The 23,307-nt window shown below is 57.6% G+C and overlaps 10 protein-coding genes across 10 annotated transcripts in view; 4 read left to right on the top strand and 6 right to left on the bottom strand.

The window, feature by feature from the left end:
* Positions 1–61: 61 nt before the first annotated feature.
* Positions 62–2,174, bottom strand: TRAVEDRAFT_67610 (uncharacterized protein). The gene is made up of 6 exons (XM_008047172.1): positions 1,870–2,174; positions 1,624–1,808; positions 1,412–1,573; positions 1,183–1,351; positions 426–1,127; positions 62–358 (listed from the first exon to the last, which is right to left on the bottom strand). Exons 1-6 carry the CDS (start codon positions 2,128–2,130, stop codon positions 239–241), a joined length of 1,599 nt encoding a protein of 532 aa, XP_008045363.1. The 5' UTR covers positions 2,131–2,174; the 3' UTR covers positions 62–238.
* Positions 2,175–3,162: 988 nt separating this feature from the next.
* On the top strand, positions 3,163–4,104 carry TRAVEDRAFT_136635 (uncharacterized protein; the record flags this gene model as incomplete). Its single annotated transcript, XM_008047171.1, has 4 exons — positions 3,163–3,447; positions 3,500–3,538; positions 3,587–3,877; positions 3,931–4,104. 4 exons carry the CDS (start codon positions 3,163–3,165, stop codon positions 4,102–4,104), a joined length of 789 nt encoding a protein of 262 aa, XP_008045362.1.
* Positions 4,061–5,196, bottom strand: TRAVEDRAFT_75586 (uncharacterized protein). The gene is made up of 5 exons (XM_008047170.1): positions 4,926–5,196; positions 4,679–4,854; positions 4,494–4,628; positions 4,260–4,440; positions 4,061–4,201 (listed from the first exon to the last, which is right to left on the bottom strand). The coding sequence occupies exons 1-5, from the start codon at positions 5,181–5,183 to the stop codon at positions 4,142–4,144; spliced, it is 810 nt and encodes a 269-aa protein (XP_008045361.1). The 5' UTR covers positions 5,184–5,196; the 3' UTR covers positions 4,061–4,141.
* A 723-nt stretch (positions 5,197–5,919) lies between these two features.
* Positions 5,920–7,602, bottom strand: TRAVEDRAFT_54241 (uncharacterized protein; the record flags this gene model as incomplete). The annotated part of the gene is made up of 7 exons (XM_008047169.1): positions 5,920–6,045; positions 6,111–6,674; positions 6,730–6,898; positions 6,954–7,007; positions 7,067–7,236; positions 7,295–7,302; positions 7,371–7,602. 7 exons carry the CDS (start codon positions 7,600–7,602, stop codon positions 5,920–5,922), a joined length of 1,323 nt encoding a protein of 440 aa, XP_008045360.1.
* A 448-nt stretch (positions 7,603–8,050) lies between these two features.
* Positions 8,051–9,090, bottom strand: TRAVEDRAFT_61502 (Pam17-domain-containing protein). Its single transcript, XM_008047168.1, has 6 exons — positions 8,818–9,090; positions 8,648–8,737; positions 8,539–8,587; positions 8,310–8,480; positions 8,220–8,254; positions 8,051–8,166 (listed from the first exon to the last, which is right to left on the bottom strand). Exons 1-6 carry the CDS (start codon positions 9,067–9,069, stop codon positions 8,107–8,109), a joined length of 657 nt encoding a protein of 218 aa, XP_008045359.1. The 5' UTR covers positions 9,070–9,090; the 3' UTR covers positions 8,051–8,106.
* A 1,525-nt stretch (positions 9,091–10,615) lies between these two features.
* On the top strand, positions 10,616–12,101 carry TRAVEDRAFT_32286 (uncharacterized protein). Its single transcript, XM_008047034.1, has 2 exons — positions 10,616–11,434; positions 11,493–12,101. The coding sequence occupies exons 1-2, from the start codon at positions 10,630–10,632 to the stop codon at positions 11,870–11,872; spliced, it is 1,185 nt and encodes a 394-aa protein (XP_008045225.1). The 5' UTR covers positions 10,616–10,629; the 3' UTR covers positions 11,873–12,101.
* A 159-nt stretch (positions 12,102–12,260) lies between these two features.
* Positions 12,261–14,465, bottom strand: TRAVEDRAFT_61500 (ATP synthase F1 beta subunit). The gene is made up of 6 exons (XM_008047167.1): positions 14,262–14,465; positions 13,617–14,180; positions 13,245–13,563; positions 12,976–13,186; positions 12,794–12,916; positions 12,261–12,738 (listed from the first exon to the last, which is right to left on the bottom strand). The coding sequence occupies exons 1-6, from the start codon at positions 14,428–14,430 to the stop codon at positions 12,502–12,504; spliced, it is 1,623 nt and encodes a 540-aa protein (XP_008045358.1). The 5' UTR covers positions 14,431–14,465; the 3' UTR covers positions 12,261–12,501.
* Positions 14,466–14,919: 454 nt separating this feature from the next.
* Positions 14,920–17,086, top strand: TRAVEDRAFT_176001 (Amidophosphoribosyltransferase). The gene is made up of 7 exons (XM_008047166.1): positions 14,920–14,976; positions 15,034–15,258; positions 15,315–15,400; positions 15,451–16,184; positions 16,235–16,308; positions 16,364–16,463; positions 16,520–17,086. Coding segments are annotated over exons 1-7 (1,647 nt in total). The 5' UTR covers positions 14,920–14,975; the 3' UTR covers positions 16,947–17,086.
* Positions 17,087–17,514: 428 nt separating this feature from the next.
* Positions 17,515–21,760, top strand: TRAVEDRAFT_67605 (uncharacterized protein; the record flags this gene model as incomplete). The annotated part of the gene is made up of 16 exons (XM_008047165.1): positions 17,515–17,991; positions 18,048–18,336; positions 18,386–18,954; positions 19,014–19,035; positions 19,092–19,337; positions 19,402–19,696; positions 19,749–19,896; positions 19,954–19,974; positions 20,025–20,065; positions 20,118–20,252; positions 20,306–20,876; positions 20,928–21,145; positions 21,197–21,272; positions 21,325–21,364; positions 21,424–21,551; positions 21,608–21,760. The coding sequence occupies 16 exons, from the start codon at positions 17,515–17,517 to the stop codon at positions 21,758–21,760; spliced, it is 3,429 nt and encodes a 1,142-aa protein (XP_008045356.1).
* A 440-nt stretch (positions 21,761–22,200) lies between these two features.
* The window catches only part of TRAVEDRAFT_136855 (uncharacterized protein), a gene marked incomplete at both ends in the record, with an annotated part of 2,010 nt that continues 903 nt past the window's right edge, over positions 22,201–23,307 (bottom strand). Inside the window, 2 exons of the mRNA XM_008047164.1 lie at positions 22,201–22,577; positions 22,613–22,892. Of these exons, the coding sequence (XP_008045355.1) occupies positions 22,201–22,577; positions 22,613–22,892 (657 nt within the window). The remainder of the gene's footprint in view (positions 22,578–22,612; positions 22,893–23,307) is intronic.

Genomic DNA, 23,307 nt, shown 5'->3' with positions numbered 1-23,307 from the left:
TACTCGACAGCCACGTCGATATGTTGCACGGCCATCTCTTGAAGATTCTTCACAAAGGGGTGTGTACACACGTCATGCGACGCTGAACTAGATGTGATCCGTGCATGCACGGGGACGTATTTACTAGTACATATTCGATTGAAGTACATGATCCAGGGTGCAGATGCGAACAAACGTCCGGGACAGCAAAGCAAGCCAGAAATCACAGCGAGGCGTGGGTATCCGCGCACCACCCCCCTCACCCTCTGCGCCGCCACCACCTCCGCCCACTCCTCACCGGCGGCGGCACCTCGACGCGCGTCTGGCAGTACGGGCAGCGCCCCGACTTCTGCGTGAGCCACGGATCGATGCACTCCTTCTGTAACCGGGCAAAAAACCGCAGCGTCAGCATCCGTGCCCGGGCGTCGCTGAGTGAACAGACTTACGTGGTACGCGTGCCCACAGCTCAGGAGCCGCAGCGGCTGCAGGGCGTCCTCGCCCTCCTCGTCGTGCGCGATGTCCCCCGTCTGCGCGTCCGCCTCGCGCGGCGGCTCGACCAGCACCTCCTCGATCGTCCCCGGGGGCTGGCCCGCGGCTGGGGAGAGCGGCGGCACATACGCCATTTCGTGCGCCTCTCCGTCCCCATCGTCGCTCCCCGTGCCCGGCGCGTCCGGCGCGGCATCGGCGTCGGCGTCGGTGTCCGCGAGCTTGCGCGGCTCCTCGAACTCGCACAGGCAGATCATGCACGTCGCCTTGTTCTCCGGGAGGCGCACGAGCGGGTACGGCGCGGGGGCCCACATCGCGTCCCACGAGTTCACGAGCGCGAGCGTGTTGATCGCGCCGATGCTGTGCTGCACGATCCCGCGTTCGACGTCGTCCTCCACGGAGCGTGGTGGTTGCGGCGCGCGCGTGTGGATCGGCTTGAACGCGATGAAGCGTTTCTTCTTCTTCGCGGCGGCCGGGGGCTGCTTCGGGAGCGCGGGCGGGTAGGAGGTAGGGCTGAGCAGGGGTTTGGCGGGACCGGTAGTGTCGTCGCCGGGAGGTGGGGGTATGTAGAGGACGAGGGGGATCCGGTCCACCTCGGCTTGCGAGAGCTTGCCGATGGCTGGTGTGCCGGTACGTCTTCGAACGACTATTATTCGGATGAGCTAACCGCGGCGAGTCAGCAGCGAGCGGGATATGAGCCGATGAGAATAGGGTTACCGCTAAAATAAGCTGTATCACGAAGCGGATGTAGATGACGAGGAGTGTGATAGCAGTGAGCGCAAGGACGCTTGGTGAGGCCTCGCGGCAGTGCGGCCCGCGCTGGATGGCCAGCAGTACGCCGGTGACGAACCACACCAAGGTCAATGCGGGACTGAGCTTGATGAGTCTGTGATATTGAGCAGTGAGCAGCGACGTTCCAAAACGCGGCGGCATGGCGACTGCTTACAGAACGTGCATTGCGATAACGTTCATAGGGCAGATGTAGTCTGTGAGTGTAGGTTGCACAGGCTCTGCCTGGAGGGCACCAGCTTCGATATCGACCTCCCCCTGTGCGTTAAGTGCGGGAACCGGAGCAGTGGCTGGTTGGGCGTCACTCCGTCTCCGCCGACTGAGAAACGCGTTAAGAGAAGAACCTGCGCAGAATGCACTCAGACTCACGAAAGTACGCGCTTCATCCATCGGGCCCAGAAGAGGAGATAGACGACAAATACAACCCTTCCAAGCCATATGAGATTGAGGATGGCCAAGTCTGAGCAAGCTTGGAATTCGCTCTGGCCTGGATAATCGGGGCGTAGACTCTTGTTCACAGAGGATATTATGGTCAGACCGATGACGATGGCGATCTGCAAGGATATATATGTGATCACTCAGTATCTGGCTTGGGATGGGCAACTGCATTCGTACCTGCGCTCCAGCCGAAAGGAGGAATATGACAAGGCTGACGCGTCGTCGCCGCTCTCTCCTCTCGCTGTCCGACGGGCCTGCGTAGCCCATAAACTCCAGAAAACGCTTCCATAGCGACCTCCGAGGCGTGCGCGGAGGGGGCGCTCCGTTCGCGTTCGTTGGACTTGGCTGGTCGGGGGGTGGTGCTCCGCCAGACACGGCCAAAGCTGGCGGAGTGGCCGGGGATGAGGTCGAGGCAATGGCCTCAGTGTTCCGGTCCATACTGGGAGAGCAGCGCGGTGGTCATGGATGGAGAGCAAGGTGGGACGCCGCTCCGACTGGACTGAGTTTGTCATGGCGTCGAGTGCTCGGAGGGCTCGGCTGCTGCATCGCTTTCCCCGCAGCCGCCCAGCGTCTCTCCTCTCCCCGCCATAGCGCTAGCACTATTTCTGGAGTGCTATTTCCGACGAGATCTGGTCCACCCCGGTCCCTGACCATGTATCGCAATCTCGACAAACGTTGGTGAGTACTTGCACAGAACTGAAAACAGGGCACTCTAATCTACGAGGACTGTAGGCTATGCAGCATGCGTGCCCAGGTCCCTAGGCATGTAGATGCGAAATGATTTCGCACGGCATGAGTGTACGCCGACTACTGGCGCCGCCGCTCTCCTCCCGCGCACAGCGGCAACAGGCTGTGTCAAGACCTCAGTTTCCAAGTCCATACACCTCTTGTCTGCGACTATCTGGTGTTTATTCTTTCGCTCTCGGACGCTCGACTGCGTAACAACATGAGCGTCACTTTAAAAGGCTCACTGCCGTCCCTGTCCATGTGGGTTGCTCTCCTTGCAGCTACTGCAGGCGCCCATCGTCACGTCGACCACGCTCTCCTCATCCATACGCTCGGTGTTCAAGACTCGCGCACGCACGAATAGAGTCCTGCGCTCCCAGGTATGACTTCTATGATCCTCGAAGTCAGCTATTCACAAGGGCCCGCATCGTAGCTGCCACGCACAATCAGGGAATGGTGCTCTCCAAGTTATGAAGGGGCGCTCTCCGGATCCTTCTGGGTCTCCTTATGGAGCTTCTTCAAGGACCGTGGATACCATCTTTGGCTACCTCGTCACGGTGGCGTCGATGCCATGAACCCCCCACAAGACATCGAAGTTACTTGTAACGGCTTTGCCCTCGCACCGTTGCACCGTGGATGGGGGTTTGGTAGTCCAATGTTCCAGCTATCTTTGATTAGCTTTCCGGTAGGTAATTGCTACATGATTATCTGCCCGACACTAACATTAATCCTGCGCAGAACGGCATGTTGTGCTGTGCACGCAGCACGGATGGTCGAGATGTGGTCATACGTGTCTTAAGCGCCGGGCCAGAGGGCCTTGACCACTTGGAAGTGCTCCAGTACATGTCGAGGGGTGCAACCAGCCAGGCAACCCCGAACCATGCCGTCCCTCTCTTCGAGCTGCTGGAGTTAGAAGACATCACTTTCGGCGTCTTTCCTAGGATCGGTCGCACCATGGCACTCGCGTACGGTTTCCGTGCTGAGAACTCGGTTGGCGATGTCATCGACATGGTTCTGCAGTGCCTGGAGGTAAGTTATAATAGGTTTGATGCATACGTCTTCGCTCACACCCCTAGCAAAGGCACTTGCCTTCTTGCATAGCATACGCGTTGCCCACCGAGTACGTCTCGACATACCCTGCCCGGGTTTGTTACTCACAGCGTATCAGGATGCGTTTCTAGACAACTTCCTCGTCCAGTGGTTCCCAGAATCTCTCGCTCCTCGCCAACTCACCATCTCGCGACCTCGTGTCTTCCTGAACGACTTCGAAACCGCCGTGCACTTCAAGGAGGATGTGCCTCCTCACGCGCGTACTTGTGTCGGTCTGCCGCTGTGCCCTACCTTTGCCACTCAGGAACGGTATTTCCGCCGTGTTCCTCAAGAAGTCTTGTCAGGGCGTCCATATGATCCATTCAAGCTTGACGTCTGGCAATTTGGGACGAGCCTGAGCGACTTCAAGGTGAGTGCCGATGCGTACTTCTTCCCCATGATCTGACGTTGACTTCGTACCAGACTTCCATTCGAGAGATCGACGATATCCTTGTGTCAATGACCGAGGTCAATCCTGCCATACGAGTAAGCGCATATGACGCGCTGAAGAGCTTGGCCAAAGTAGTCTCTTCGATGCCGCCAGACAGCCTCAACATAGCCCCCATTGTCATTGATGCACCTATTACGAACGCGTAATGTCCTCAATGTGCTCCAATGTGTTGCGGCGATTCTGTCATATAAATCTTCCAGCATCCGCCTTCGCGCGTTTGTCAGCCTGGTACTGCTGCACGGACTGATACAGCGCTCGCGTAAGCATCTCCCCCACAAGTCGAGCTGCATTGAACACGCACCACGACCAGATTCTTCAGATGCCACCACGCATAGCCAAAATTGGCGGCCGTAGCGATGATGGAGGTGAGCGTGGTGATATGAGGTGCGACCTCGCGGCAGCCATCCAGCCTCGTATACCACAGAAACAGCGTCACGCAGTAGCACACAAAGGTCACCACTGGCGCGCCCAATGTGATCATTCTACAGGCTGTATATGAGTCCACCGGCTCACAATTGCTCGACGGATGACATACCGCATGCGGATGACAGCGGTGCGTTCGGGTACGACGTCCCACGGGCTCCGGGTAGCGCTGCGACTTTCGAGGCGGCTGTCGTCTTTGGTATGCTGGACGCTCGTAGAACCATTTGCACGTCCATCCATGTGCGCCCTGTGATCAGCGGTCAGACGTGGCGGACGCGCCCAGAGAATTCAGCTCACTCGATCCTGCCTCTCATCCGGTGCGCCCACAGGACCAGGTATCCCACGAACGCGGTCCGCGCGAGCCAAACGAGGTTGAGGACTCCAAACTCGGGGCACGCGCTGAACTCGTTCTGGTCGCTATGCCCCTCCTTGTTCAGAAACCCGAGCGCCGTCAACACGATGGTCACCACGAGCTGTAGCAGAGGCGGTCCGGCAACATTTAGGTCCACAGTCGCCGCCTTTGTATGATAAGCAGTGGACATGCCTGTGTTGTCGCTACGAAGACGAACCACATCTCGCGGACAAACGTACGCCGGTCCAACTGCTCCCCGTCACGGCTAGCATACCCAAGGAACGCTTTCGATCTGTACCATAAGCTTCTTCGCGTTGTGGACGTCATACTAGGTTCTACATCGGCATCCTTCCATGCGGGGGACGCAGAGGCGTCGAAGGGACGGAGTTCGATCAGAGGTGGAGGTTGCAAAACAGAGTCTTGCGTCGTTCGTTCGAACGGCTGCACCATCGGCGTGAGGGCGGGAGGCAAGTCTGGTATGCGCATCCTGACGCTCGTCCTACGGCACCTCTAGTAGAGGCTCGAACCGCATATTGAGTTTGATTGGTACCTGGGCGCGGATTCTGTGGGAGTCGAGCCACGCTACGCAGGTCCGGCCTTCCGAGGCTGTGGAGTCCATGACAAATCCACATAGATATAGTGCAGTGCACAGCGACACATATGCTGTGTCGTTTGTGGCCCGTGAGCATCGTAGAGCCTAATGTTGTGGTAAGCACTTTGCGTCACATATTCCCGCGCTCCGGGACAGGACTGGCCTGCAGGGACGCAGAATATACTGTTAGGCATCAGCACCAGGAAAGACTCACGTTTTATATTAAATTGGTCGCCAGAAGCCCGGCCAAACACGACAATTTCGCGCTGTGATTGCGATTCATAGATGCTGCGTACGGAAGATGCATGCATTAGGGTATGAGGGTGCATGTACATTCGAGCAGTCGGTCCATTGCGAGCAGAGCAAAAGAAGATCCTGAGGAAAGGATAGTATTAGGGAGGCAACGAATCATAACAGGGGGTTGCACTTACCGAGAAAGCATTATCGCGACTAAACTTCGAATAGCCAGAAAAGCGAAACAAACCCTGTGGAAGAATTATGTCAGATGGAACAACAAGCGGTAATAGGTAGGAACACTTACTAAAAACTTGAAAGCATCATTAAAACGAAGCCATACTTGGTATACCGATCTTCTCAAGCAGTTGCGTTCCTCCAACTCCCCCACCTCTTCGTAGCCGGCTGCGGGACCTGGACAGGCATCCTGCAGTTCGGGCAACGCGCCGCCGCTTGTTTCAGCAGCCACGGGTCGATGCACTCCTTCTACAACATCGGCACCCGCTCTCGTCAGACCGCCATCTACGCCGCAGGCGAACAACAGGACGTACATGAAATGCATGGCCGCAGCCCAACAGTCGGAGAGGCATCGGTGCCCCTTTCCCGCCCGCGTCTGCTACGCCGAAGTCTTCCGGCTGGCGAGTCTCGGGTTCGACGCGCACACGCATCTCCATGACCGACCTAGGCGGCGCTCGTGTCATTTCGTGCGTCTCTCCGTCGCCGTCGCCGCCGCTCTCAGACGGCGGCTCGACGACTCCCGGCGGAGCCTCGAAGTCCTCCAGGCAGATCGCGCACCGAGCTAGGTTGTCTGGGAGGCGAACTTCAGGCCGACCCCAACTCGCATCTCCTGCGTCGCGTTCGATATCCCCGTCGACTGCAGAAGAGCGCGAGCGGAAGAGGATGAACCGAGGGGTCTTTTTCCAATACGAGACGGGCGAGCGAGGGGGGTATAGGCCGCGGGCTGTGGGGGACGTGGGCGAGGCAGGACTGACAGGGCTCATAGCCTCATCCGCAGAAGGGGGTATGTAGTGCACGAGCGCGATGCGGTCCACTTCCGCACGAGTTAGATGGGAAGGAGCACGCCGCGAGCGTCCATTGCCGTATGCGTAGTAGGTCTGCAAGGAGGCGGAGGTCAGACAAAGCGCGCGCGAGATGTCCACACGAGCTTACCCAGATGCAGCATTGTAGCGCGTAGTGCAGGGCGATGACGGAGAGGATGAGGATCATGAGCGCAAATATATGGGGCGCGTGGTCCCGGCAGATCTTTCCCTCCAGGCCCAGCCAGAGGAAGGACAGAATAACGAACAGCCATATTGTGATTGTCGTGCTCTTGGCCATGCTATGTTAGAGTGTGAGCCTGTGTGAGCCTGTCGCGGAGGAAGACAGCCCCTCACAGGATGGGTATAGACACAATGTCCAAGGGGCAAATTGGGTCGTCGGATTCCATGCTGACCGTCAAGTGGTGAGCATCATGTTAAATCATAACACGTGGCTATGGAAAACATACCTCTCGGGAAACCAACAGAGCAGGAAGCATATGAGCACGGTACGTATGAACCATATCCAGTTCATGATTCCAATCGTGAGACATATCTCCAATTCGGTCTGGCCTCTGTACGGGCCTTCCTTCGCCCTGCGTTTGGCGCCGTCGAACGTCAACGCGACGGACACGATGAACTAGGGAAGGATATAGTAAGAGGGAGCTATTCGGAGTGACGACTAGAAGCGCGCATACCTGTGCTGCTGTGAGGGCGAAGGCGCGTACGACCAACTGGCGCTGTGCCCGTTCCTCTTCAGACCGGCCAGCATACCCAAGGAACGCCCCGACTCTATCCCAGAAACTGGCGCGAGTCGCGGCTCTAGGGGTGGCGCAGCGACAGTGGATATGGTCGCGAGACCGGTCCGAGTTGGCAGGACTTCCTCGCGGGAAGATGTCAGATCCATAGGCCCCGGAGGGTTCGCACCACGTGCTGCAAGAGCATGCGAAACGACCAGGGGTGGTGGCCGAGGAGGCGAGGGCGTGGAGCTGGGATAGGTGTTCATGCGAATATAGGTGAGGGCGAACGACGTGGTGGGGAGGCAAGAGAGAGAGGGGGGGGGGTAAGGGGACGGCGGGCAGGGCGATGCTATGCTCATGTACCGTGACACAGTCATAGCATGAGAGGTGCTTCTTGAGCACGGCCGCAGCCTCGAGGCACTCATAAGAAGCACAGAATTGATTAGTAGCGGCGTCTCATTCAAAAACATAACCAGTGCACCATCTATCTTGTGAGGCTAGCTGTGGAGAAAGACAGTCTGCTAGTGGGTCGTGAGCGACAGCGATTACTCTTGCGCTAGATGTCTGACGATTCCAAGTGCGCGGAGGCGGCTGATTGGGCTCCTCTTGATTCTCAAATCCCAGAAGAAATTGACACTTACGATGTTCCGGCACTGACGCTGGGTATACAATCATCGACTGCGCAATTTAGCATGGCCTGCGGCGCGAAATGAAGGGCAGAATAGGGAGTGGATTAGGCGTAGTATATCAGGACAGCTGACAAGCAGAGTCTAGTCTTCAGAGAGGAACCCAGAGGCCTTCTTGCGGAATTTTGACTGGTCCCGCAGCCACTGGAAAAAAGACCGAATGAGTAGTGGTACAACAGCAATCAGGAAGTTCTTACCTGTCTGTAGGCATGTAGAGAGCCAATTTTCTCGCCTTCATAGAGAGACTTCAACAGACATACTTTACATACGCCAACGATACGACTTACCGTAGTAATCTGGGACAGGGTTGGTCGCACTCTGAGCAGTGGGATCGACCCTGTTCTTGACTATGTGTTGATGGAACTCTTTGTCGCGCTGCTCAATGAGCTTCATCGTCCGGCGGTGGGTCAAACGCCATATAGAAGAGCCGATGACTGGACCGAGAAGGTAACCCAATCCTATACACGATTGACACAAGTTAAGCAGGGGCTCGGTCATGCGATGCGAATGACATACCTGCGCAGCCTAGAGTCGCACCGCCGTATACGAACATAGGGTCGATGTTCTGTAGAACAAGTGACAAGTAAGAAGTGAGAAGCGGCGCGTTTGAGCGAAGAGGACGTACGAATATAGGCTTGCTAGGGTCCATTTCCATGTTCCCAAAATATGAGATACCCGCAAAGAACCCTAGGGCTGTGGCAGGGATAGTCACGGCCTAATGTACGGAGTGGGTCAGAATGCGCAGGCGGTGAAAGTATATCGAACGCCCCGGGGCTGCATTGACTAGCGACGTACCGTTTCCCATCTCCTCTTTTGCTTGCGAATGGACAGATACTCCTGCCACGGAAGCGTCTCCTTCTCAACCTGGGAAGGCGGAGCACTGCTCGTGCTGGTCTTAGGTGCCTTGGAGGCCGGAGTCTTCGTGGCCTTGGTGGACTTGGCGCGAGTAGTGCTCAAGAGCTGGGTGCGCGTCCTCGCGCCCACGCGGCAGGAAGACGGGGCATTGCGCACGAAGGTACGCAGATGTGGATGGCTGAGGGTCGACATGCGGTCCTGGTACGCAGCTGGAGGTGAGGGGACTGCACAAGTCGATCCAGTTCGGTATGACATCGTGCACACGCGTTACCAGACTCCCGCCCAGCCGCACACCGCTTACTACATTTGGAAACTACCGAAGAGCATTCCGTTTGTGCGCGCCAAAGCGCCCATTTGCCAGTGGACACTCTCGACCATATCCATATCTATTGACTTCATCGCAACTTTGTTTCTTGCGACCACAGCCATGGACGACCGCCCTACACATCACCCCTTCCGAAAGTATTCAAAATATCCTTATGACCAGCTGGCAGGAGCCCTCCGCTAACAAGCTGGGTGCCGGCCGGGATCCTTACCTCGACTCACTCACTCGAGTGAGCACAGCTCTTGCTTTATAAAAGCAATAACGGGAAAATCATTGGCGAAACTGCAAGTCGGACGAAATTCTCGTTGTCCTCGGCGATGAGCAACATGCTTTCATCCATCGTATCAGTTCGGTGCCGCGTCGTCGCCCGACATTTGACGACATATATTCGAGCGCCATGAAGAAGGTGAAATCGAGACCATGTCACCTCACGCTACGCCTGGCCGCTAACTTACAAGCTATAGTTACTCCTGCACGTGGTCTTGCATACCAACGGCAGGAAATGCCCTCTGTTAAAATACGCCGTCGAAAAGCCCCGCCCCCGACGTTCCTCGAACACGAACTCTGTATTGCGTCCCCCGCACAGTATGGGGTCGATAACATTTGCTTCGCATCGGAGGTGCGTTCGTCCTATACCTGCATATCACGATAGCGCACAGTGATTCGGCATCGACATCCTATAGAACTGGCCCCAAGAACACGATGTTCACATACAGGACTGGGCACTGTTTCGACATTTACAGCAGTACACTGTTCGCTGCCGGAAACTTGGGGCCTCAGAATAACACTTGTGGAAACTTGTGGGCGCGCCGCCCCCGGCATGCATTGCTTTCTGGTGTCGGGGCGGCGCTCTACGGCGGAGCGGTCGTTCTCGAGGCTCGCCCCTCTTCACCTCCGAATCAACTGCCTCGACGATTTGCTCATGTCACCAGCAATCTACTGCTATCGCCTCTTGAACGATAGAAGACACCCGGGCTAAGTCGTGTAGACACACCACGCTTACGATAACGGGCAAGGCAACTAAAATTTCCCTAGGCGCTGGAAGCTGATGGTGCCGCTCAGTACTACCGCCGGCGGATCGCAGAGACTCCCATCACCTTATCGACCCCTCGAATGGCCCGAGCCAATCACAGTGGCGCGGTGTACACCCCCGGAATGCGGGGAAGAACCGCGGAAGACACCTCCGAAACACAGCGCAGGCCTGGGGGCGAAGTCGGACAAGGTTCCGAGTCACCTGTATCAGTATTAAGTAATTGGCCACATTCTCAGGCTGCATGGCTTGATATATACCTCCCGACAGATAGCAGCTGTCCCGCATCCCCCTACTACCGCCTCTGCACTCATGTGAGTACGCCGTGAGCTGGCGGGACAAATCTGACCATGTGCCGTACGCACCCAGACACGTCGGCAGGCCCGGTTTGCACGCCATGGTACCCCAATCCATCCTCCCGCCCGAGCTCTGCGATGAGACCATAGACTACCTCTGGGACGACGTCGAGTCCCTCCGCGCGTGCAGCCTCGTCTGCCAGGCATGGCTGCCCTGCAGCCGCTTCCACCTCTTCCGAAACGTCCGCCTCCGGCACGCGGATGATGTGCTCCGCTTCCGCGCGCTCCTCGCCTCCTCCCCGAGCATCGCATACTGCGTGCGCAAGCTCTCCCTCAGCGCGGACTACGCAGGCGCGACCCCTGAGGGCGCCGCACAGGAGGACGACGCGTGGGTGAACGACGCGACGATGCTCCTCCCGCTCCTGCACCAGGTCACGACGCTCGGGCTCGCGCGGGTGCGCTGGCACGCGCTGAGCGCCGAGACGCGCGCGGCGTTCGCGAGCGTGTGCAAGCGCGTGCGGCAGCTCTTCCTCTTTGAGGTCTCGTTCGAGGCTTCGCGCGACGTGGTCGCCTTCCTCTCCGGCTTCCCTGCGCTGGAGGAACTTTACTTCCAGGCGGTATCCTGGAAGCACGACTCGCCCTCTCCCTTTGAGGAGCCGAACTCCCCAGAAGCGCTTGCGGACATGGGCAAGATGCATTTGTCGTACCTCTTCCTCGACCCGAAGTCCTCGCCTACGCTCGTCACGGAGTGGCTGCTGAAGCACCCGGGGGAGCAACACTTGCGGACTATCCAACTGTGCTGGCGCGAGCTCGAGAACACGCAAGCGGTCGGGGACCTGCTCCAGGCGAGCGGCTCCTCCCTAGAGTCTCTCCAAGTAGAGTTCCCGGTCGGTCTCACAGAAGATGGTAAGCGCCTCACCGCATCCAGCCTCGCACACACCCCATCTCACGCCCCATACCTCAGCGGTACTGCAGAACCACCTGAGCCTCGCCCACAACACCGGCCTGCGCACACTACAATTCGGCGGGCTCGACGTGCGCGCCTCGCACGGCTTCCTCTCCCAGCGGCTCTTCCCGTGGGTGACCGCGATGCTCTCGCAGGTGCGCTCGCGGCACCTGCAGGAGGTCTCGTTCGCGCTCGAGATCGCGGCCGCCGCGGACCTGCGCGCGCTCGACTGGGCGCGCATCGACGCGGACCTCTCCCGCGCCGAGTTCCACGGCCTGCACGTCCTGTTCTACGTCTCGTGCGAGCGTGCCGGTATGGCGAAGGAGGTCCGTGCGGAGATCTCGAGCCGCCTCAATGGGTTCCAGCAGCGCGGCACGCTCTGCATTTCGTGCATTTGAAGAGTGGGGACGACTCGGTCGATTTATACCACTAGACGCGGTGGCGGGCTGGGTTCCCGCAACCATTTACATCTTGCTTCATCTTTCCATTGTGCTCTAGCTAGAGTCTTAATTGGGGTATCGGGTGTCACTCTGGGAATTTCAGGGATTTACAGTTGGTCATGGTCACTATACGGGTTTCATGCAGCATTATGTTCGCTACCATCTAATACGGAGATCTGTACAAACATCCTACAAGACTTATAAGTTATGTACCGTTATATCGCCCTGCTTGAAATTCCGTCAGTGACTTCAATAGCAAAGAGTTACGTATAACGGTATAGTGTGCACCTCTCGCTAGCAAGACAGCGCGGGTTCTACGATGACATCCAGGTATCCGTCTCAAGTCACCTTAGTCAGTATACATTTGGGCACAACAACGTAGAACATGCATGCAAGAACCATATGTATTCAACTTGCTATGATACCGTCCGACCATGGATAAGACAACGCGAGCGAGGATAGCGATGCTGTATTACGAGATGCGGATTTTTATTGGCAATGCGAGGTCTAAGGTAATAGGATCCAGCCCTGCACCACCGGTATCACACACGCGTGCACCGTCGTCCGAACGCCGTCGATCAAGCTGCTCATGCGGAGTCACCCATCTCCTTCGCGAGCTGCTCGGCCTTGGCCTTGACGTCCTCGATCGTGCCGACCATGTAGAATGCCGACTCGGGGAGGTTGTCGTGCGTGCCAGAGAGGATCTCACGGAACGAGCGAACGGTGTCCTTCAGGGGGACGAGCTTGCCCTCGAAGCCAGTGAAGACCTGGGCGACAGCGAAGGGCTGGGACATGAAACGCTGGATCTTACGAGCACGCTCGACCTAAGATGGGAATGATGAGTCGTCAGTCATAAGTGAGGATGGTGACACCACATACAGTCAGCTTGTCCTCCTCGGACAACTCGTCCATACCCAGGATAGCAATGATGTCCTGGAGCGACTTGTAGTCCTGAAGGATCTTCTGGACAGCAGTCGCGACGTCGTAGTGCTCCTGACCGACCTGTAGGCAGTAAATGCTACGTCAGTGTCCGTTTTAGACGACGAAGAACATTCACGTACGATACGGGGGTCGAGCATACGGGACTTGGAGTCGAGGGGGTCGACGGCGGGGTAGATACCGAGCTCAGCAATGGAACGCGACAACACGGTCGTGGCATCCAAGTGAGCGAAGGTCGTCGCGGGGGCGGGATCCGTCAAATCATCAGCGGGCACGTAGACGGCCTGCACCGAGGTGATGGAACCCTTCTTGGTGGTGGTGATACGCTCCTGCCTATAGATTACGGGACCCGTAAGAAACGACAACTGTTACGTCACTGAACTGAACTTACATGCCACCCATGTCCGTCGACAGCGTGGGCTGGTAACCGACGGCAGAGGGGATACGACCGAGCAGCGCAGACACCTCCGAACCCGCCTGGGTGAAACGGAAAATGTTGTCGATGAACAGGAGCACATCCTGGCCCTCCTCGTCACGGAAGTACTCCGCGATGGTGAGGCCGGTAAGCGCAACACGGGCACGAGCACCAGGGGGCTCGTTCATCTGACCGAAGACGAGAGCGACCTTGGAGTCACCCTCGAGGTTGATGACACCGGTCTCAATCATCTCGTGGTACAAGTCGTTACCCTCACGGGTACGCTCGCCGACACCTTCAAAAATGTTCAGGGAAGATGCGAGGAAAGATAGAAAGAACGCGGCGTACCACAGAAGATGGAGAAACCACCGTGCGCCTTCGCGACGTTGTTGATGAGCTCCTGAATCAACACAGTCTTGCCGACACCAGCACCTCCGAAGAGACCGATCTTTCCACCACGAGCGTAGGGGGCGAGCAGGTCGACAACCTTGATACCCGTCTCCAGGACCTCGGCAGTCGTCGACTGGTCGACGAAGGGAGGGGGCTCCGCGTGAATGGGGGAGAGCTTGACACCGTTGATGGGACCACGCTCGTCAATGGGCTCGCCAATGACGTTCATGATACGGCCAAGGGTAGCAGCGCCGACGGGGATCCGAATGGGCGAACCCGTGTCGACAACCTTCTGCCCACGGACGAGACCCTCGGTACCGTCCATGGCAATGGTACGGACCGAGTTCTCGCCGAGGTGAGCAGCGACCTCAAGGACGAGACGACCACCATGGTGGTCCTGCACCTCGAGCGCGTTGAGAATGGGGGGGAGGTTCTCAGTGTCAAACTGAACGTCAACAACGGCACCAATGACCGTCTTCACGTGGCCAGCAATACCCTTCGCCTCAGTCGCGTACGAACGCGCTGTCCGTCAGAAAACACGCAAAAATGCGGGAATACGTGTCAGAATTGTGTGTACCCTCACAGAGAGGGAATGGCACAAACCAGACTTGGTGGGGGTGTAGCGGGGGAGGGCGCGTTGTGAGGAGGAAGGAGTGGACGCAGCCCGCGCGATGATGGGCGCGGCAGCAGCGGTGGAGAAGAAGGCGTTGGTCTTCTTCGCGCTCTGCAGCGCTCTACGAGAGAGACGGTGTACGCCGCGCGAGGTGAGCATCGTGGACGACGTGGACGATGAAGGGAGGTGAACGGTGGTGAGAGCACGACGACCGCCCGACACGTAGGGGAATAAAGTTCGCCGTTTAAACTCCGCCAGCCCCGTTGCCGGCCTTCCCCGACTCCGTCCGCCCGCGTCCCGCCTCGCTGCCTCGCCTCGCGCCCTCCCTCTCGACCGCCATGCAGCTGCTTGTTTTATTACGCTCGACCCGAGCTGCACGCATCTACCATGCGCATCGCGCGCAGGACGCGTACGGCCAGCACGAGTGAGGTGACTGGTTTTCCTCCCGTCGGCCGATACCACGCCCGGAACGGCGGAACCCTGGCACCTCGAGTCAGGACCCCGAGCACGGGAAGCCCGTCCCGATGGAAATGCGGCGGTGGAATTGCAGCGGGCCGGGGCCAAATTTTGGCGAGGAGGTCTTTAAGGGCAGATCGGCGCTGCTCTCAGGTTAGAAAGATGTCGCAAATTCCCCCCGCGCACGTTCGTGCATTGTTGGCCACCGCGTCCATCGCAGACCGTCCTATAAGTCCCCGCTCCCGACGAGTGAGTTCACAAATGCGTCCGCACGGTCTCGCCGCGTGCAATGCTAACTTTGCGCAGTGTGTGGAATCCTAGGCCTCCTCCTTCACGACCCTTCGATCGATGCTGCTTCTGAGATCTGCGAAGGCCTCGCTCTTCTCCAGCATCGCGGCCAAGATGCCTGCGGCATCGTCACCTGCGGCCCGAAGGGACGCTTCTACCAATGCAAGGCGAACGGGATGGTCAGGGACGTCTTTGACGCCTCCGCTATTGCCAGGCTCTCCGGCGGAATGGGTGTTGGCCATGGTGAGTCCCCTCGGAGTTGTCATACATCTGAGCCGTATATGCTTATGGACTTGAAGTGCGCTATCCGACTGCCGGCAGCTCGAACCACGCCGAAGCGCAGCCTTTCTACGTGAACTCCCCCTACGGTATCGTCATGGCCCATGTAAGCGCGCGCATTTGAGCTCTCGTGTGCATGTATTCACGTATATCCAGAACGGCAACCTGATCAACACGGCAAACCTCTTGCACATGATGGACGCCGTCGCGCACAGGCACATTAACACCACCTCTGACTCCGAGCTCCTGCTGAACATCTTCGCGGACAACCTCCAGAAGACCGGCAAGTTCCGTATCAACGAGGAGGATATCTTCACCGCCGTCGGCGGGCTCATGCAGCAGGTGAAGGGCGCGTACGCGTGCGTCGCCATGCTTGCCGGCTTTGGGATCATCGCGTTCCGCGACCCGAACGGCATTCGCCCTCTCGGGATGGGTTGGCGCAAGGCCCTGGGCGGTGGCGCAGGCAAGGACTGGTTGTTCGCGAGCGAAAGTGTTGTCGCAGACGCTAGCGGGTTCGGCGACTGGGAGGACGTCCGTCCGGGCGAAGCCATCATCATCACCCGGAACGGTGTGACCAGGAGGCAGGTCAGCGCACCCGCCACCTTCGCGCCCGACATCTTCGAGTATGTCTACTTTGCGCGTCCCGACTCCGTTTTGGACGGCGTTAGCGTGTACCGGAGTCGCATGGCGATGGGCGACGCACTCGCGGATGAGGTCAAGCGCGTTCTAGACGAGCACAAGCTTTCCGTGGACGTCGTGATCCCCGTCCCCGACACCTCTCGGGTCGCCGCGCTCAACCTAGCGCAGAAGCTGCAATTGCCGTATCGCGAAGGGTTCATCAAGAACCGGTATGTCGGCCGTACGTTTATCATGCCCGGCCAGCAGATGAGGTAAGGTGAATTTGCTTCGGAACCTTACACGGAACTAAATCCCTCGTTAGGCGGAAGAACGTCCGAAAAAAACTCAACGCGATGGCTCTCGAGTTCTCTGGCAAGAATGTCCTCATCGTAGACGGTATGTACAATCGTCTGCTATTTGAAATCCTAGTTCGCTTACCTACGGTTGATAGACTCCATTGTACGTGGCACGACCTCGAAGGAGATTATCCAAATGGCGAAGGACGTTGGCGCGAAGAAGGTCATCGTCGCGAGTTGCGCACCGCCTATCCGGTAAGCACCCTAGTCCGGTGTATTAAAACCGTGTCAATGCTCATGCAACCTCCCAGTCACGTCAACGTGTACGGCATCGACATGCCCTCGCGCGTCGAGCTCGTCGCGCACAACCGCACGCCTGAGGAGATTGCAGAAGCGATAGGCGCAGACCTCGTCATCTTCCAGACGCTCCCCGATCTCGTCGCGTCTGTGCGGCAGTTCAATCCCGCGCTCGAGGCGTTCGACTGCTCCGTCTTCACGGGCGAGTACGTCACCGGGGGCGTCGACGAGGCGTACTTCAACTCGCTCGAGGACCTCCGCTCGGACAACATGAAGCGCCAGGCCGAGGGCGGCGGGCTCGGCGCGTTGGAGGGCAAGGGTGGCGGCGCGGTCAAGCATGACCAGCCGGGCGAGAGCAAGGAGATGGCGATGGGCTGCAGCGGACCGATGAACGGCGCGGACAGTACCGTAGGGTTGCATAATTCCTTCTCGCTGTCATGATAATCGCAGTAGGGAGCTGGAGCGGGGCTGCCGGGATTAGGGGGTTGTAGACAGAGCAGTATACAGAAAGTGTACTCTATAGACATTCATGCCTTTCGAGCATAGAGAATTGTACTCATGACCAAAATGCTATCCTATACAATGAACGTAAATCTTTGACATTCACATCTTAGACTTGGGTACTCAGTGTTCTTTCGAGCTGAGCTAGAGTGATTTGCAATTGCCGTTCGTTGGCTATTAGAGAGGAAACCCGGCTGTGCGTGCCAAGTACTGCGGGCAGCGTTTTCTCTCTTGTAAAGCCCAGCACAGCCACATAAGCTAAAGTAAGAAGCTTGTCACGGCGCTTCACTCACTGCTCCTGCGGCAGCCGCTAAGCGCACCGGCCTAGCTTCCACCACGACCACCACGAGCTTTGCACACGTAGGTGCTCAAAGTTTGCTCATCGAGAGAATAAATGCTAACAAAATCACTGTTAACCCACAGCTACCACAGATTTTACGGGTGGAGCTCGTGTCTTCGATTTTGCTACTAGCCACTGTAGCGCGGCACCGCGCTACCTCGCCGCGCCATGGCTACTACTAGGGTCAAGCGCGTATTCGCCGCCACGCCAAACATCTATGCCGCACTCAAGAACCTCCTCCCGGCTGGGACAGTCAGTTTCGACATCACAGCGCCTCTGCAAGGCTTTACTGGCGAGGACGGACTTGCCGAAGACGGGTGGCACATTTTTCCGCAAGTCGTTGTCGGTTTCCGCGACGAAAGCGGTCGGCTCGACAATATCTCTTTCCTCGCCCGACATCGCTTCATCACAGCCACTTATCGTGTAGACGCAGCCCAAACCCAACTACACGTGCGCATATATGTTATCCCTTGGGACCTGGCCGGGTCTCGAGGAGAACTGCGCGTGCGCGACGAAGACGTGGTCCTCAAAGGGTGCAAGTACCTGAAGCAGCTCTTCGTTCAAATCCGCACAGATTCATCTCTCTGGGACGGCAGCACTGCGTCGTCGCCGTCCTCCCCAAGTTACTTCATCAACCCAGCCGCCGTAAGCGCCTTCGCGCATTCCTCTTCGCTTCACTGACTGATGACATGCTTCGACAGGATAACCGGTCGCTATTAGATATCTACAACACGTTACCTTCCCCATCCGCGCCTCCGATCAAGGGGCGCATTCCTGGCCTTCGGACGAAGCTTTATGAGTATCAGCGTCGCAGTGTCGCTACCATGGTAGCTCGTGAGACCAACCCTGGCACGATAGAGCATCCGCTCTATATTTCGTTGCAGGGGGTGGATGGAAAGGTTTTCTACATGCAACCTGCGACGATGGAGATTCTCTCCGAACTTCCGCGTGTATCCGCTGTGCGCGGGGGCATTCTCTGTGAAGAACTTGGTTCGTTCGCTCCGTGACTACCGCCGTGTATGCACTAACCCTGATCTAGGTACCGGAAAGACGATCATGATTCTTTCCCTCATCCTCTCCACTATCAACCAGCTAGCATCTCCGGAAGAAGGTATCCACGAGGAACGCACCCCCATGACACCTATCGCATTCAGACGCTTCAAGACGGCTTCTGTTCTATCCCAGCGCGCCAAACTGTCTGGTGCGCGGAAGCGAAAGGGGCCCGACGACAGCGGCTTCCCCTCCCTCGCCGAGATCATTCTGCATAAATGCCGCGTCGAGCCAGAAGGCATACCATGGCGGGAACCGGCCGAGCAGGAGCGCCTTGAGAGGCACCGCATGTGGAAACCGCTCATGGCCAACGTTCCCTTCTACCTCCACTCTCCCGATCCTCCCGAAGCGGCTTATGGCAGGCGCGCACGACAGCAAGAGATTTCGGGCCCGAAGGTGATGTATCTAACTGCGGCGACGTTGGTCATCGTCCCAGACAATCTGCGGAGGCAATGGGCGAACGAGATCCTGAAGCACTGTACGGACCTGATGCGTGTTCTCCTGGTCGAGGACCAGCGGGACCTTCCAGATGCACCACAGCTGGCTACGTATTACGACGTGAGTGCCAAAATACAACACTGACGTCCATAATATGCTTGTTGTCTGACATCTCCTAGATCGTGCTCATGAGTCAGTCACGTAAGTATACCCCTATGACAAGCCTGTGCCAACAACAGCTAATCACTCGTATCTAGGTTTCTCTACAGAGGCGAAAAAGAAGAACGTGGAGAGTCTGCACTCGTGGAACGTATGCGACTGCAAGCTTATGCGGCGGTGCAAGTGCAGCCGTCGCAAGGACGTCTCGCCACTTCTCCAAATTCGATGGAAGCGCATCGTCGTCGACGAAGGCCACAACACGGCGGAGAAGCGCACCGAATACGCCATTTTCTCGAACATCCTTAGCGTCGAGCGGAGGTGGATAGTCACCGGTACCCCGACCAGTACGTTTTCTGGCTCTGCTGGCAGCTATTGTTGGTCAGCATGCTCACTATGACCATCGTGCAGCCAACCTCCTTGGGCTCAGCTTCGGAGCGGGCAGCGAACTCCTGTATCCCCAAGATGAGGAAGAGGTCATGCGCGTCGAGCCACAACGCGTCTGGCACGGCGACGAGCGCGAGGACCTGCGGAAGCTCGGCAACATGCTATCCTACTTCCTGCTAATGATGCCCTTCGCGTCGAAATCGGAGCCGAAAGCGTTCGCGACCCTCGTCGCCAACCCATTATTTGCTTCGAGCGGGCCTTATCCCGGCGATATCGATGTTCTCGTCCAGGTCATGTCGTCAGTCATGGTCCGACATAGGTGGGTCATGCGAAACCTCGTATGTAGTGCGTACGCTCACCGGTGTTTGCAGAATTGAGGACGTCGAGAGCGAAGTCCAACTTGCCCTTCTGAACCACAAGACGGCATTGCTCGATATGGATCCGCTCGCCGTGAAGACGTACAATCTCATCCAGGCCACCATCGCGGTCAACGTCGTCGATTCCGAGAGGCAGCATCAGGTATGATTTGGGTTGTTCACCGCCCCTCGTCACAGCTGTCTAACCGAAGACCCTCAGGACTACATATTTCATCCTCGCGTAAGATTCCTTATATATCTGCACAATGTATGCGCTGACCCATGGAACAGAACGCCGCCCATTTGCAAGAACTCATTTCCAACATCTCCCAGTACGTCCTCAGTGGCTATCAGGGTCACACTTCGCTTACGACGGGTTTGCAGCGTTATGTTCTGGCACGTCGTCGACAGTGGCCTCGATGAACGTCTGAGGAACTCGCATTTGGCCCTAGAGAATCTGAGCAAACGTGACGGGGATCCCGAAGATTTCGAACTCATCCAGCAGTCGATTCTTCACGTGTCAGTCCTAAGAACATATGTGTTCTTATCTTGGATACTAACTGTCTCATCAGGCGCTCAGCGATGGAAGACCCCGTCTGGCTTGCCCTCCAGAACCACTACCAGGTTTTCCACCGCGTAAAGGAAGTGGACCCGTTGATCTACGAAGCATGGTGCGGCTTCTCCGAGCTCGCGCGGACCGCAAGCTCCACACTATTCCTCTCGCCCTCCGCCCTGGTGGAGATGCGGAAGACGGTCAAAGAGCGCCCGCTCTCGAGCGTCGCCAAGATCTCCGAGAACGGCCGGGCGTACGTCGAGCGCGAGCAGGCGTACAGGGAGTGGCTTCGGCTGCAGGATCGCAAGAAGAAGTCTGCGCGCGACCGGTCTGAGTCCGACAAGCAGTCGATCGCGCTGGATGCCGCAGCACGCAAGAAGGCGAAGGACAAGAAGGAGGAGATGAAGCGTGAGATGGAGGCCGCCCTGGCCCGCCTGAACGCCGCGTTCAGCGGGGACGAGAACGCGTCCGCGACCGCTAGGGACCCGTCGCAACGCACCGTCGAGTCCGCGATGCTGAGTCTTTCGAAAGCGGCTCCAATTCGTGTTCTGAACTCGACGTCCACGAAGTTGGACTACATACTTCACGAAGTGCGCTTCATCCCCTGGATTGCGTGATAGCGCGCTAATGATCTACGATAGGTCCTCACGTATGGCACAGAGGAGAAGTTCCTCATCTTTTCAGAGTCTCAGGCAACACTGGCGTTCATCGGGGAGGCGTTCGACCTTTGCAGGATCAAGTACCTGTCGTTCAGCGGCCAGCACAATCGCGAGGAGCGCCAGTCGATGATCACGACATTCGAGACTTCGGACCTCTACCGCGTTCTACTTCTCGAATTGAAATATGGCGCACGTGGATTGTGGGTCGCTTCTTGGGGAGTATTCGTGGGCCCTAGTTGACGTGTCTCTAGGAATCTTGTCTCTGCTTCACGCGTCATCTTCTGCGAGCCTGTGTGGAAGGCCGACGTCGAGTCGCAAGCGATCAAGGTAACCTTCTCCCCACCTTGTTCTCAGCATACGCTGACGGTGAGCTTTGTAGCGGGTCCATCGTATCGGTCAGACGCGGCCGGTAGTACACGGTAAGCCCAGGTGCCAGGCATAAGTGTCTCGGCAGCCCTCATTGATTCTTGCTCTGCAGTGACTACGCTCGCCATCAAGTCGACCTTTGAAGAGGTCATGGTAGCGCGTAGCAAAGCCCTTCGGGAGAACAAGCAAGAGTTCGCCAAGGCCGCCACCGACGACCGTACCATACGCGACTTCATCGAGGTTAGCCAGTTGTTCGCTTCTGCACTTCCTGACACTTACATAAACTATCTCCGCAGCATCCGACGTTCCTGCCCGTGCCGACGGATGAACGGCTCGTCAATATCGATGTGCCGTTGTTCGACCTCCCGCCTCCACGCCCCTTGCCTGTTGTCGAAATCTCCACAGGACCTCCCCGGAAGAAGCAAAGACAGGTCGCCTTTGCAAGCTGATCGCCGCATCAGCCTCGCTCTGCTTTGCTGAGATGCTCTCTTGCTGTCTGTGTCTGCTTTCGTTTGCTTTTCTACACAGTGCTGTTGTAACTACACACACAGTTTTTGCTCACCCGCGCGTAAGCGTGTTATGTCTACGTCCAGTGCTGTACAGTGCGTCATTCTCACAGTTTCCTGTAACTCATTGTATCCCCAGTGTAGACTGTTTGTGCATACATCACATAGGAAAATTTACCACTCTAGTCATGCACCTGTACATAACGACCCATTAGCACATGCATATAGTAAGTAACATAGCACTGGCACTCCGTCTGGAAGGTGCCGCTATAGCCCTGCGAAATGCGACGAGAACCACGAGAGACAAAGAAATGGTCCCAAGGAAGTCTAAGATGTGGTCCGGCGACCCGAAATCCCTAAAACCCGGAACAGAAGATAGAAGGTCAGGTGCAGCGAAGGCAGAGCTTCCCCCTTTCGACGACGCCGGGAAGGAGACCCAACACGGCTTCCTTCACCACCCTCGGGTTGTTGCTCGAATGCAACGCAAGGTTGATGTTGACGTTGAAGGTAGTGTGCGCGAAAATAGGCCGGGAGAGGATGGAGTCGAGGGTGGCCCAGTCGAAGGAAGAGACGGAAGATGTGTTCAAGACCAGCATGGACACGGACAGCGTCTCCAGATGTGGCGCGCGCAGCTCCGCAAGCAGCGCGGACGTCCATGCGACGCATCCGGGGACGACGAGACCGTCGATTTCCAGCGCACGGAGGTTAACGTTGTGATACAAGCTAGGCAGCTCTTGTGATTCTATAGCACCCACGTGAGCTTTTGACTGAAGCGGAAAGTACAGGTGTGCTTACCCTCCATAGTGGTTGGCAGCTCCATATACACCCGCTCGAGCGCGGGACCGCATGCACGGAGGAGGCCGTTTAGCGTGTCAATAGACTCCCGCTCGCGCCACCGGATCATGAGCGTGCGGACGTCAAGATGTTCCGCCGAAGGCAAGAGCCACTCGCTCACCATCTCCGACGACGCCCAGGAATCAATGACCAGCCGGCGAAGAGGCGGGGGCGCCTTGAGCGGAAGCGAGCCGTACGGTGCGCACGAGGGGTTCACCCACGACACGCGGTAAAAGCACAGCTCGCGCACATTGCACGCGGCGGACAGCAGCGCGTGCACATCCGCGAAGCTGTCAAAGTAGACGTCCGCGAGAACCAGCCCAGTGAGGCGCGAGAGCGCCTCAAGCGCCTCGGGCGACGATTTCTGGAGCGAGACGTAGTGCAGGCCTACAAGCTCGAGCGTAGTGAGCCGGTGCAGCTGTGCGACCAGGGCGGGGACGCGGTTGACCCAGTTCTGCGCGTACGCGGTGCTCATGGGCTCGCTGATGGAGAGCTTCTGGACGTAGTGGGCGATGGCGGACGCGCTCTCCAGGAGCGCCTCGAAGCGGGCGCAGTCCTTCGCTCCGGTTAAGCGTTGGTCCCGGAAGAGGTGTGTGCGCGCTGAGGGGAGCCAGGCCTGGCAAGCGAGGCTGCACGCCGACAGGGAATCGCGGTCG

This window comes from Trametes versicolor (assembly GCF_000271585.1).
Source record: "Trametes versicolor FP-101664 SS1 unplaced genomic scaffold TRAVEscaffold_16, whole genome shotgun sequence".
NCBI lineage: Eukaryota > Fungi > Basidiomycota > Agaricomycetes > Polyporales > Polyporaceae > Trametes > Trametes versicolor.
Note: the sequence above shows the minus strand (reverse complement) of the source record. Positions and strands in the feature narration are given on the sequence as shown.